General features: G+C 36.4%; 1 protein-coding gene across 6 annotated transcripts in view; it reads left to right on the forward strand.

Moving 5' to 3' along the window:
* ERAP2 (endoplasmic reticulum aminopeptidase 2) overlaps positions 1 to 12,915 on the forward strand; it is a 42,917-nt gene that overhangs the window by 25,522 nt on the left and 4,480 nt on the right. For all 6 annotated transcript variants that reach the window (XM_025866832.2, XM_025866831.2, XM_025866829.2 and 3 more), the window contains 5 exons: positions 1,516 to 1,595; positions 2,608 to 2,791; positions 8,848 to 9,004; positions 9,477 to 9,661; positions 12,376 to 12,537. In XM_025866832.2, the coding sequence (XP_025722617.1) occupies positions 1,516 to 1,595; positions 2,608 to 2,791; positions 8,848 to 9,004; positions 9,477 to 9,661; positions 12,376 to 12,537 (768 nt within the window). The remainder of the gene's footprint in view (positions 1 to 1,515; positions 1,596 to 2,607; positions 2,792 to 8,847; positions 9,005 to 9,476; positions 9,662 to 12,375; positions 12,538 to 12,915) is intronic.

Here is a 12,915-nt window from a genome sequence, read left to right on the forward strand (position 1 = left end):
AGTGCATCTGTACTGGCTCTTAGGATTGTTATTTCTTTTTCTAGGGATGTTATCTGTCTAATAACAATGCTAGAAGTTTTCTGAGAATCAGAAGCAAATTCAGGGTCTTTAACACAGAGAATATATTGTTTTTCTTTTCTATTTGGTCAGTTGCCTGTTTCCAATCCAACAGCAACTGTTATGCCACTTCTCCGTGTACACATCATTTCATTTTTCCGTGTGCCCTTCTGAAGTCTGAACCTCAGAGAGCTTAAAACAATTTATATCTTGACAACACAGCCTGGAAAATTTAATGTTTGATTCATTACTGGGAAGGAGGGATTCACGCTTTTGTAACTTATCAAAATGTCACGAGGGAGTTCAATGGTGCGGATGGGCCAGGATAACAAATATCTATTACAGTGATCTGTATTTTTCCTCCGAGGCAGTATTTAGATGATTCTTATAAAATTCTTACCCTCCGAGTCATGCCTATCCAGACTCATGAAATGCTACTCTCCCTCTTTCTCACTCCCAGCTATGTTTATCGGGAAAAAATTCTTTCTGGAGCCAAGATCAATCCAGATCATTCTGTTAAATCTTGGCAATATCTATGTGTCCATATTTTACCTTTTTGTATAAATTTTTCAATTGCTTTGTTGATTATCAATACTTTACGGGTTGGCAGGTAGATTATCCCTTCTGACCTTTTGCTAGATAAAGTCTGCGTATGCTGTTTCTTTCATTGTTTTATATTTTACTGAAGACCAGTAGGTACATCCTCAATTATTCCTCTTTCTGTTTTATACCTGTTCGTATTTTCAAGCACGATTTTACATGTGCGAGGTTACTATAGCTAATATGGCTTGGTGTGATAGAGGAAATGAATTCTAGAACCTGTTAGCAAGTCAAAAAAACACCAGCCGATTTCTGTTATTTACTGTAGTAGGACATTTGTAAAGTAACCAGACTACCATTGAAAGTGGTCTTTTCCTCCAATGCATTCTGCTTTTCTGCTCCCTGGACTTGGCTGATCTGCAGATCCTAGATTGTGGCTTTGGTGACCACTTACAGTTACTTACCAGTGCAGGCGTTGGGTGTGGGTGGCTTTGTTGAACAAAAGGATAAGTGGAAATCATACTGAGGTCAGATCTTTATCTCTTGAGACTTTTCTTGAAGTTTTCTTTGGTTATTTGAATTAATATCAGGCCACCAGAGTTTTTGGAAATATGAAAGGAAGATTGGATTTTTTTTTTCCTCTTGCTTAGAAGAAAACAATCAGAATTTGTGGTGTGAGATTTGGACAGCAGTGGCACAGGTAATTGTGACAGAGGTCAACTAGGTGTATATATAATCATAGAGAAGAATTTTTGCATACTCAAGGATCTGCAAGTTTTAGCCTATAAAATTTATAAGGCCACTGATGGTGTGAAAGATGGGCCATTAGGTGCCTTTTACAGCCTATCTGAGTCTCACAATGTGAACATTAAAAGGGCCGTTCATTTAGTCCGTAACAATCCCTATTTTCTGACATAGGTACCTCTGGCATATTCCACTGACCTACTGCACAAGTTCCTCTAATGTGATCCGTAGCCACATTCTAAAATCGAGGACAGGTAGGTAATGAACTCATTAGCCAAACAGGTGTTTCAATTCTGAAATTAAACTTGTTCTGGGTTATTTGGAGGAAAGGTAGTATAAGCAAATCTCATAATAAAAGATTTATATTCGGGGAAGTTCTTATTTCTCCATTTATTAGTTACTAAAAGAGCCCTTTAGTTGGAAAATTTGAATTTTCTATTCAATGGGAAGTTTTCTTTGTGCTTTTAGCATTTAGAGATAGGTTTGTATTTATATCAAGACATGATGGCTTTCTATCTTATATCTCTTAAAAACTACTAACCCAGTGCTTATGCCACAAGGCAAAAATATGTATTGGAAAAAAGCATGCACTTTGGAATGAAGTGGCCCTGGATTCAACTCCTCATTATGTCACCTATTAGATGTGTGACCCCAAGAAAATTTCTTTACTCCTCCTGAGCTTCAATTTTTTCATCTTATTTTGAATGGGGACTAAGTCTCACAGAACTATTGAGAAAGTATGATAATGTTATTTTTGTCACATTGTATAGTGTCTGTCATATTAAAAATACATAATATAATTTTAATTTCTCTTTTGAACACCTCACTGAAATGTGAGAGGGTTTCCATCATAATGTCATGTTCAACCTGGAATCCTTATTTCATCCAAAATGAAGACTAGACAAATGGATCATCTACTTACATATGCATATTTCAGTGACCAGTAACAAGGCCACAAATAAATTAAGTTAAATTCCCAATCATGCTTATCATCTGGTTAACTGGGACTCTTAGACCTTCAGAAACTGCTTTTGAGAACAAATTTAGCAGCCCCTTTCCTATGAATTAACTTATTTATTAATTTAATAAGATCATAATCCACAAAAACCCATTCAGTAGACTATGAAAATGAATATCATAGTGATTCTTCCAAAACTTTGTGTCTTCCCACTGATTAATTAGTAATAGCATGAGAACTAACAGTTTTGGAGATGTTCCTGGTATGTATGCTGATAACAAAATGCTATGCCAATTTCCTCTTCCTAGATACTCTGGAATTATCTGAAAATAGCAGTTGGGTGAAATTCAATGTGGATTCAAATGGCTACTACGTTGTCCACTATGAGGGGCGTGGATGGGACCAACTTATTACCCAGCTGAATCAGAACCACACACTTCTCAGACCTAAGGACAGAGTAGGTCTGATTCATGATGCATTTCAGCTAGTAAGGTAATGCAAAATTTCATCTGATTTTACAGGAAATAACTTATTCATAACCAGATATGCTAGATTTCAAAATGAAACGTTCAGTGTTGGTCATTCGTATGAGATGGATCTGAATGAAGGTCAAATACTGGCCACTTAGACCAGAGCCTACCTACTGATAAGGTGTTTTGACCCATACAGTATTTAAACATGTAATCTGACATTTTAAAATGTGGGAAAATTTATATACAAATCCTGACTTCTGGAGTCTCTTTTGAAAGTGAGATGTGGCAACTGTGGACCTTCATTCCCACATAGAGGAGGGTGCAGTGGCAGATCCTTCCTGAAGCCAGGCCTTTACTGTCCCATGCACCAAAGTCCCAAATGGTACATGAGTGGCCTGCTTCACTCACTTAGGGTGAGCATTTAAACATTTAAGCTTTTGACTCCAGGTTTAAAATTTAGGTGAGTAGCTTGTGGTTTCACCAAATACCTATGTAATCTGTTGAACAAAAAGTGTAATATAGTCTTTTTTAAAAAAAATTTATTATGTTATGTTAATCACCATACATTACATCATTAGTTTTGGATGTAGTGTCCCATGATTCATTGTTTGCATATAACACCCAGTGCTCCATTCAATACGTGCCCTCTTTAATGCCCATCACCAGGCTAACCCATCCCCCCACCCCCCTCCCCCTCTAGAACCCTCAGTTTGTTTCTCAGAGTCCATAGTCTCTCATGGTTCATCTCCCCCTCCGATTTCCCTGCCTTCAATTTTTCCCTTCCTACTATCTTCTTTTTTTTTATATATATAATGTATTATTTGTTTCAGAGGTACAGGTCTGTGATTCAATAGTCCTACACAATTCACAGTGCTCACCATAGCACATACCCTCCCAAATGTCTATCACCCAGCCACCCCATCCCTCCCACCCCCCACAACTCCAGCAACCCTCAGTTTATTTCCTGAGATTAAGAATTCCTCCTATCAGTGAGAGCATATGATACATGTCTTTCTCTGGTTGACTTATTTCTCTCAGCATAATACCCTCCAGTTCCATCCACATCGTTGCAAATGGCAAGATTTCATTCCTTTTGATGGCTGCATAGTATTCCATTGTGTGTGTGTGTGTGTGTGTGTGTGTGTGTGTGTGTGTGTGTGTATTTATACACACATACCACATCTTCTTCATCCATTCATCTGTCCATGGACATCTGGGCTCTTTCCATAGTTTGGCTATTGTGGACATTGCTGCTATAAATGTCAGGGTGGACATACCCTTTCGGATCCCTACATTTGTATCTCTGGGGTAAATACCCAGTAGTGCAATTGCTGAGTCGTATGGTAGCTCTATTTTCAACTTTTTGAGTTGAAAAAAACCTCCATACTGTTTTCCAAAGTGGCTGCACCAGCTTGCATTCCCACCAACAGTGTAGGAGGGTTCCCCTTTCTCCACATCCCTGCCAACATGTCATTTCCTGACTTGTTAATTTTAGCCATTCTGACTGGTGTGAGGAGGTATCTCATTGAGGTTTTGATTTGGATTTCCCTGATGCTGAGCGATGTTGAGCACTTTTTCATGTGTCTGTTGGCCATTTGGATGTCTTCTTTGGAAAAATGTCTGTTCATGGTCTTCTGCCCATTTCTTGATTGGATTATTTGTTCTTTGGGTGTTGAGTTTGATAAGTTCTTTATAGATTTTGGGTACTAGCCCTTTATCTGATATGTCATTTGCAAATATTTTCTCTCATTCTGTCGGTTGTCTTTTGGTTTTGTTGACTGTTTCTTTTGCTGTGCAAAAGCTTTTTATCTTGATGAAATCCCAATAGATAATTTTTGCCCTTGCTTCCCTTGCCTTTGGCGATGTTTCTAGGAAGAAGTTGCTGCAGCTGAGGTGGAAGAGGTTGCTGCCTGTGTTCTCCTTTAGGATTTTGATGGACTCCTGTCTCACGTTTAGGTCTTTCAACTATTTGGAGTCTATTTTTGTGTGTGGTGTAAGGAAATGGTCCAGTTTCTTTCTTCTGCATATGGCTGTCCAATTTTCCCAACACCATTTGTTGAAGAGACTGTCTTTTTTCCACTGGACATTCTTTCCTGCTTTGTCGAAGATTAGTTGACCATAGAATTGAGGGTCCATTTCTGGGCTCTCTATTCTGTTCCATTGATCTAGGTGTCTGTTTTTGTGCCAGTACCATACTGTCTTGATGATTACAGCTTTTTAATAGAGCTTGAAGACTGGAATTGTGATGCCACCAGCTTTGATTTTCTTTTTCAAGATTCCTCTGGCTATTCGGGGTCTTTTGTGGTTCCATACAAATTTTAGGATTATTTGTTCCATTTCTTTGAAAAAAGTTGATAGTATTTTGATAGGGTTTGCATTAAATGTGTAGATCAGTCTAGGTAGCATTGACATCTTCACAATATTTGTTCTTCCAATCCATGAGCATGGAATGTTTTTCCATTTCTTTGTGTCTTCTTCAATTTCTTTAATGAGTATTTTATAGTTTTCTGAGTACAGATTCTTTGCTTCTTTGGTTCGATTTATTCCTAGGTATCTTATGGTTTTGGGTGCAATTATAAATGGGATTGACTTCTCAATTTCTCTTTTTCTGTCTTGTTGTTGGTGTACAGGAATGCCACTGATTTCTGTGCCTTGATTTTATATCCCGCCACTTTACTGAATTCCTGTATGAGTTCTAGCAGTTTTGGGGTAGAGTCTTTTGGGTTTTCCACATAAAGTATCATATCATCTGCAAAGAGTGAGAGTTTGACTTCTTCTTTGCTGATTCAGATGCCTTTTATTTCTTTTTGTTGTCTGATTGCTGTGGCTAGGACTTCTAGTACTATGTTGAATAGCAGTGGTGATAGTGAACATCCCTGCCATGTTCCTGACCGTAGGGGGAAAGCTCTCAGTTTTTCCCCATTGAGAATGATATTTGCTGTGGGTTTTTCATAGATGGCTTTTATGATATTGAGGTATGTACCCTTTATCCCTATACTCTGAAAAGTTTTGATCAAGAAAGAATGCTGTACTTTGTCAAATGCTTTTTCTGTATTTATTGAGAGGATCATGTGGTTCTTGTTCTTTCTTTTATTAATATATCGTATCACATTGATTGATTTGAGGATGTTGAACCAACCTTGCGGGCCAGGAATAATTCCCACTTGGTGGTGGTGAATAATCCTTTTAATGTACTGTTGGATCCTATTGGCTAGTATTTTGGTGAGAATTTTTGCATCCATATTCATCAGGGATATTGGTCTGTAATTCTCCTTTTTGATGGGATCTTTTTCTGGTTTTGAGATCAAGGTAATGGTGGCCTCATAAAATGAGTTTGGAAGTGTTCTTTCCATTTCTATTTTTTGGAACAGTTTCAGAAGAATAGGTATTAATTCTTCTTTAAATGTTTGGTAGAATTCCCCTGGGAAACCATCTGGCCCTGGGCTCTTGTTTGTTGGGAGATTTTTGATGACTGCTTCAATTTCCTTAGTCGTTATAGGTCTGTTCAGGTTTTCTATTTCTTCCTGGTTCAGTTTTGGTAGTTTATACATCTCTAGGAATGCATCTATTTCTTCCAGATTATCTAATTTGCTGGCATATAGTTGCTCTTGATATGTTCTTATAATTGTTTGTGTTTCTTTGGTGTTGGTTGTGATCTCTCTTCTTTCATTCATAATTTTATTTGGGTCATTTCTCTTTTCTTCTTTATAAAACCTATTATAATTTTCATCTTTATAGTCAGGTGTAATATAGTCTTAACCTTTATGATTTTAAATGTTAAATCTAGTGCACAATCCATTCATTCCTTTGTTCACACTGAAGAAATATGAAATTGAATGGGAAATGAAGGAGGGATTGGCTACTTTTGTATATTCCTCCTTAGACTTTCCTGGAAAGACAAAGTGTTTTCTTTCTTTTCTCATTGATCATCAGCAGAATAATATGTAGACTAAATCAGGTCACAAGATCACCAATGGGAAAAAAATTGGGGATCAGGTGGAGTATTGTGCATTGTAAGCTTTTCCTATTCTGAGAATTACTATAGTCATTTTATTCAGTGTGACATATTATTTCCTTTCAGATGTTTATCTAGGTCAAATTGAGTGAGAGTAACCAGCAGGACACCTCTCAGGAGAAGCTTCTCCGTACAACAACAGAATTCTCTAGTTAAGAGAAAAGGAGAGATTGAAAGCTTAATCCTCAGCCCCACACGTCTCAGGAACATTGGTAGCACAGCACATTGGAGGCCAGGATTGGCCAGGATGTGGCCATCCCACATCTGAGTGGATGGGCACTTGATAGACTAGGTGAGAAGTAGGCCACGGTTCATTGATGGAGGTCTGTCTGCTCAAAGGAGGAGCTCTGAGTAGATTGCAGAGACGATAGATTAAAAATGTAAGATTAGGAACACTGAAGAATACTGACAATTTAGCAAATGAAAGCCAATCTTTCAAGTAGTTGCAAAATCTTTTTTGCTCTTTCTAGCCAATAAATTTATGGGTTGTCTAAATTTAGCAGAAGGAACCCTTCAGTTATTAATGAATCAGTGGAAAAACAATAATATTTCTTCACTAGGTGGGACAGGTTAATGAAGTTAATTAAGAGTACAAATTTTGGTTTAAAATAGATGACTTCAAGTATTACCTCTTCAATTCTTGTTTGACTTGGGCAAATTATCTAAACATTTTAAGCCTAAATTGTCTAGTCTTTAAAACTTCTCTAGTCTTTAAAATTCCAGCTTTAAATAATAATATCTAATATAAAGGCTTGTTTCAAGGATTGTATAAGATAATGCTGATAAAGCACTAAGCACAGTACCTGTTCAATAAATGTTAACTGTTAGTATTATTAGTATTATCTAATATAAATTGTTTAAGACATTGTCTTTTGAAGAGGATATTTTACCTAGTTTTTCCTGTTGCTGATCCTCTAGGGTATCAGCAGCACTGCACATCATGACACACATATGGGAAGGAATCGTGACATTTGGTAGATTAATACATTAAAAATACAGGAAACCATAGAATCATAGTGCATATGGTTTAGTCCTCCATCTTCAGAAAAAAATTGTGGAAAATTTTCCATAAGTCTGTTTTAAAGCAGTGTATCATTGTGTTTAAGAGTAAAGTCACAAACAAAAGTTGGTTCTTTTTAATTTCACTTCTTTCTAGTTTCAGTTCCCTCTTTTTAGATAAGAATTGAACATTTTAAAAACCCTAAGGAGGTAGTGCATTATGTTAATGAAAAATTCAACAGAGACATCCTTTGTTCTGGAATCTGTTTCCATATCAAACTATTATGCTTAATCTGGGAGTCGGATGCTGGCAATAATAGCTTACAGACCATGTGCAGACACAAGTCCTGTCAGAAACACATGTGAGAACCAGTTTGCAAAAATGACAATATAATGGTTTATTTCCTCTGTAGAAGAGGCCCTAATGTTTTGGTATTCAGAATAATAGTTTTGTTGTTTGTTCTTCTCATTAAAAGAAAATACAAAGAAGGCATATAACTTTGGAATCTAAATAGATTCTAAAAAAAGATGAAAGTACTTTTTTTGTCCCACTCAGAATAATCACTACTTCTCTCTTAGGCTCTAGGAGGGACATTAAAAAAAGAAAAGACACAGCCCCTGTCCTCAAAGTTCCAAATTCACTTGGAGGAACAATTCAAATCCACAAATGAAACAATTAGAGAATGACATAACATATGAAAACCTTGATATTATTTGGTACTAAATATTCATATTAGCTAATATTTCACTTATAAAGCTCTTACTGTGTGCTAGGAATGACTCTAAGCACTCTACACATATGAAGTCATTTGATACTTACAACAGTAGAAGATACTAATATTATCTTCATGTACAGGGGATGAAACTGAGGCCTGGAGAGATTCAGTAATTTGCCCAAGATCATACAGCTAGTCAGTGGCAGAACTAGGACTTAAACCTAATGGTCTAGCTATAATGAACTGCTCCTGTTATGGCTCTCTAGATCATATTTGTGTTAATATTAAGAATATTAAGAACTATAAGATACGTACAAACCAACAACAACTTGTTTCATCCCTCAGTGCAGGAAGGTTGACCCTAGACAAAGCCCTTGACCTGACTCGCTATCTCCAACATGAAGCAAGCATCCCTGCACTTCTCAAAGGTCTGGAATACTTAGAATTGTTTTACCACATGATGGACAGAGAGAATGTTTCAGATGTCACGGAAAACCTCAAGGTTTGTATCACTTCCAGAAAATTCACTAACTAAACAGAGAGTGTCTGGAGGATGGGTGAGTCTTGGTCTGTTTGTGTGACCTCTTGGGGATAAATCTTTAAGAAGCCGAGGGAACTGGCTGATGGCACAGTCAACACCACTGCCCTGAATGGTTGGAAATCCCTCACTCCTTGTCATCGCCAACCTAAGAAGATCCTATCAGGATCATGAGCAAAATATTCCTCCTAAATGTGATTTTATCTTTTGTCAATTGATATTCCCCCCTCAGGTAGGAAATTAAATCCTATTTTTAATGTAAAAACTCCATTTAAGTATGGTAGGTGGGGCCCAGAAAAGGAGGAGAAGAATACAAATAATTCTTTGTTTGGGGAAGATTCATGCAGACAGTTTAAAGTTGACCCCTTTCAATGGGTAAGAGCTGTGGTAAGTGCTAAATTTAGCCTCTCTGTAAATCATCCTGTGCTTTCTGCAGCATTACATTCTCCGATATTTTAAGCCAGTGATTGACACACAAAGCTGGAGTGACAAGGGCTCTGTCTGGGACAGGATGCTTCGATCAACCATCTTAAAACTGGCCTGTTACCTGAACCATGCTCCTTGCATCCAGAAGGCAACTGAACTCTTCTCTCAGTGGATGGAATCCAGTGGAAAATTAAAGTAAATCTAGACATCTGTCCTGTTCTTTGTTCCTTTCACTTTGATGCAAAAGTCTTTGATCAAGCAAGACATTAGATCTAAAACCTTTCAGTGAGGTTGGTGGGGGGCTGGGTAGGGGAAAGCCATGCTCGGAATTACAAACCATTGTTTCATGCTCCCATATAGTAAGTGCTCAATAGATTTTGTTGGAAGTGAGGTTTAGGTCCCTTTAGTGAGAGAGCTAATAACCATTGGCATGGTAACAGAAAGCGAGAGGGTAGAAGTGTGTGTGTGGGGGGGTGTCCAAGCTCCCAAAGTGATGTCTTTTAAAGATAAAAAGCAATGTGAAATGTACATGCAGTCAAAACATCAGCGATCATTTGTTAAAACTTGTTTTTTTTTAAAAAGGAGAGGATACCTTTTTAAAAAGTCTATTTACTACTTCATTACCCAATACCACAGAACCAAATTTTGACCCCAAATTTCATATTTGTTGGGAAACTGATGAGTTGGGCCATCAAAAGTGTGTATATGGTGGCAAAATGGATTCTGGTGGTTATTACAATCAGGAAGATGCCCAGTGATCACATGGATTATGTTGCAGTTCAGTTTAGCAGTTACAACCCAGAAATACTAACAGATGCCACAATCTTTTCAATGTAAGCCTTGATTTCTGTCCAACACATGATTTTATATCGTTGTCATTAAAACTCTCACTCTAGAGTTGGATGTTTTGAGAAATCAAACTTGTATGTGAATCAAGGAAAATTCATTCCTTAAAACTGAAGAAAAAAATTCACAATTTTGGTACTGTGTAATGTAATGGTGTCCATTTTTCCTGTGCCAGATTGCTGATAAGCTATCATAATTTCTCTCCATTTAAATGAATCTCAGTGAGCTTATTGAAATCCTTTCTTGAATTCTTCTTTTTAGAGACATTAATTCTAGCATCTTCTTTGTACTTTTCTGGTCGTTGTGATTTGAGCCAAAAATCAGTTTTAGGAAAAGGATATTTTAGCTCTGTTTTTCTCTTCTTTTTGCTTATGTTTGACTGGGTGATAGGAGTGGGGCTAAAATGTAAACATCCTGCTGCCCTATAACATAATGAGATATTATTCCATCTTTATACTTGTTACAAGAGGGATGATCTTACTGGCAGCAACCCCCTTCTGGGTTAGATATGAGAGTGCAACAAGTTTAACTGGATGCTATACTTATGAAAATATAAAGCTCATTTATGCTTATAATCAATAATACATAATTAAATATTAGAGGTTTTTTCCCCTAAACTTCAAGACCACTAGTAGTAATCCTAATGAAGAATTTTCTTACATAGATTAATAACTTCATTCATTTGTGTACTCAAAATATAATTCTTTGCATGTTTCCTGTGAACCAGGCACTGCTTGTAGGTACCAAGAATAAAATAGTCAACAAAACAACTATGTGTCCTACCTTCAAGGCACTTACAGTGAGATTTGTTCTCAATTTTCATAAATTTTTACAGGACATATACTAAAATCAAAACAATGTAGATTATAATTTAATTGCTTAATCTTTGTTTAGTGATTCAACTGGCACTTGGGATATTCAAGCACATATAGTGGAAACAACACAAGCGTTAGAATCATAGGTTTAAATCCCATCTTCAGAATGGCTGATTATATCACCTTGAGCAAGTTACTTAACCTTCCAAGCTTTATTTCCACTTTTTAAAAATCAGGATAATAACTATCTCACTAGGTAGCTTTGACAGTTAAATACGATGTATAGAGACTAGTACAATCCCTACCATATTGTCACTGCATGATAAATGCAAATTTCTTGCCCCATCCCTATGCCTCTGTTGTGGTTTTCCTGAGCCATCAAAGTGAATATCAGTTATTATTGATCTAACAATATTGGAATTAAAAACCACAGACCAAATTGGAATCAAAACTAGTTAATATTCTACAGGGCAAAAAAACCCCAAAATTGTGGTATCTTCTTTATGTGGGCAGAAAATAATTTTATTATTACATCTTGCCAGTTTTACAAATTATAAAATGACCGAAACTAATCAATTGTGCTAAATAACAGTTTTCTAGACCCAGAGAATCAGATGACTCTCAGACAGTCCTGTTAGAAAATACTCTTAATGTGATATTAAAGCAGCAAGTAATCATGTTTTATAAAAAAAATCACATAGCACCAATAGATCATTCAATTCTAGAATTCTATATAAACCAACACTTTTATATGTCAGAAATCATCTCTTTTATTGATTCTATAAAGTTTCTATTTTAATCTCTGGGTAAGTTAAAATTTTATGATTAGTCTCCTTGCTAACATTCTGTCATCAATAGGGGGGGGAAAAACCCCACAGGGTGCCTGGGTGGCTCAAGTTAAGCATCTGACTTTTGATTTTCGCTCAGGTCATAATCTCAGGGTCCTGGGATCAAGCCCTGTGTAGGGCTCCCTGCTTGGTGGGGAGTCTGCTTGTCTCCTTTTCCCTCTGCCTGCCACCCCCGCCTCTTTCTAAAATAAATAAATCTTAAGGAAAAAAAAAACCACGAATAATTTGCAAAGTAGAATTACATAAAATATTTTTATAAAAGTTTGAGAGAGAAAGGGTTTAATACACTACTGAAAATAACTCAGGGGTGATTCTGTTATAGCAATTTAAAATTGTAATAAGAAAAAAAGGTTTTTTGTTTCATAGGACTTTTTTCTTCATTTTGTTCTTCATACTACAGCATTCCATCAGATGTTTTAAATATTGTGTATTCTGTGGGTGCTCAGACAACAGTAGGATGGAATTACCTTTTAGAGCAATATGGACTGTCCATGTCAGGTGCTGAAAAAAAGAAAATTCTATATGCATTGTCAACCAGCAAACATCAGGAAAAGTTAATGAAGTAAGTGCATTAATTTAACTAACTTGTTAAAAGTAAGCTGATACGAATTCAATGAAGTCACTAAAATATTGGCTACCAACTTCAAAGGCATAAAAGAATTGAATCAAGATTTGATTTGCTTTGACTTTACTTCCAAAAAATACATAATGCAAATGGTAAAAACAGATATTCCTAGTTATTAATCAGGTGACCAATATTGGACAAATGGTTACATTTTACTTTCAAAACCTTGGAGAAAAATGATCACAAGAATGCATTCTTGTGTATAGTAAGATGTACAAAATGCAAAATTAAAGTTCTTTGAAATCATAAGTGAATAAAATTACTGCCAGAAAAAATTAAAAGTTCAACTGGAACATTAAAAATGTTAGCCAATAA

The sequence above is a fragment of the Callorhinus ursinus genome, unplaced genomic scaffold (assembly GCF_003265705.2).
Source record: "Callorhinus ursinus isolate GAN/ISIS: 27379988/994484 unplaced genomic scaffold, GSC_fseal_2.0 scaffold3, whole genome shotgun sequence".
In the NCBI taxonomy this organism is placed as follows: Eukaryota; Metazoa; Chordata; class Mammalia; order Carnivora; family Otariidae; genus Callorhinus; species Callorhinus ursinus.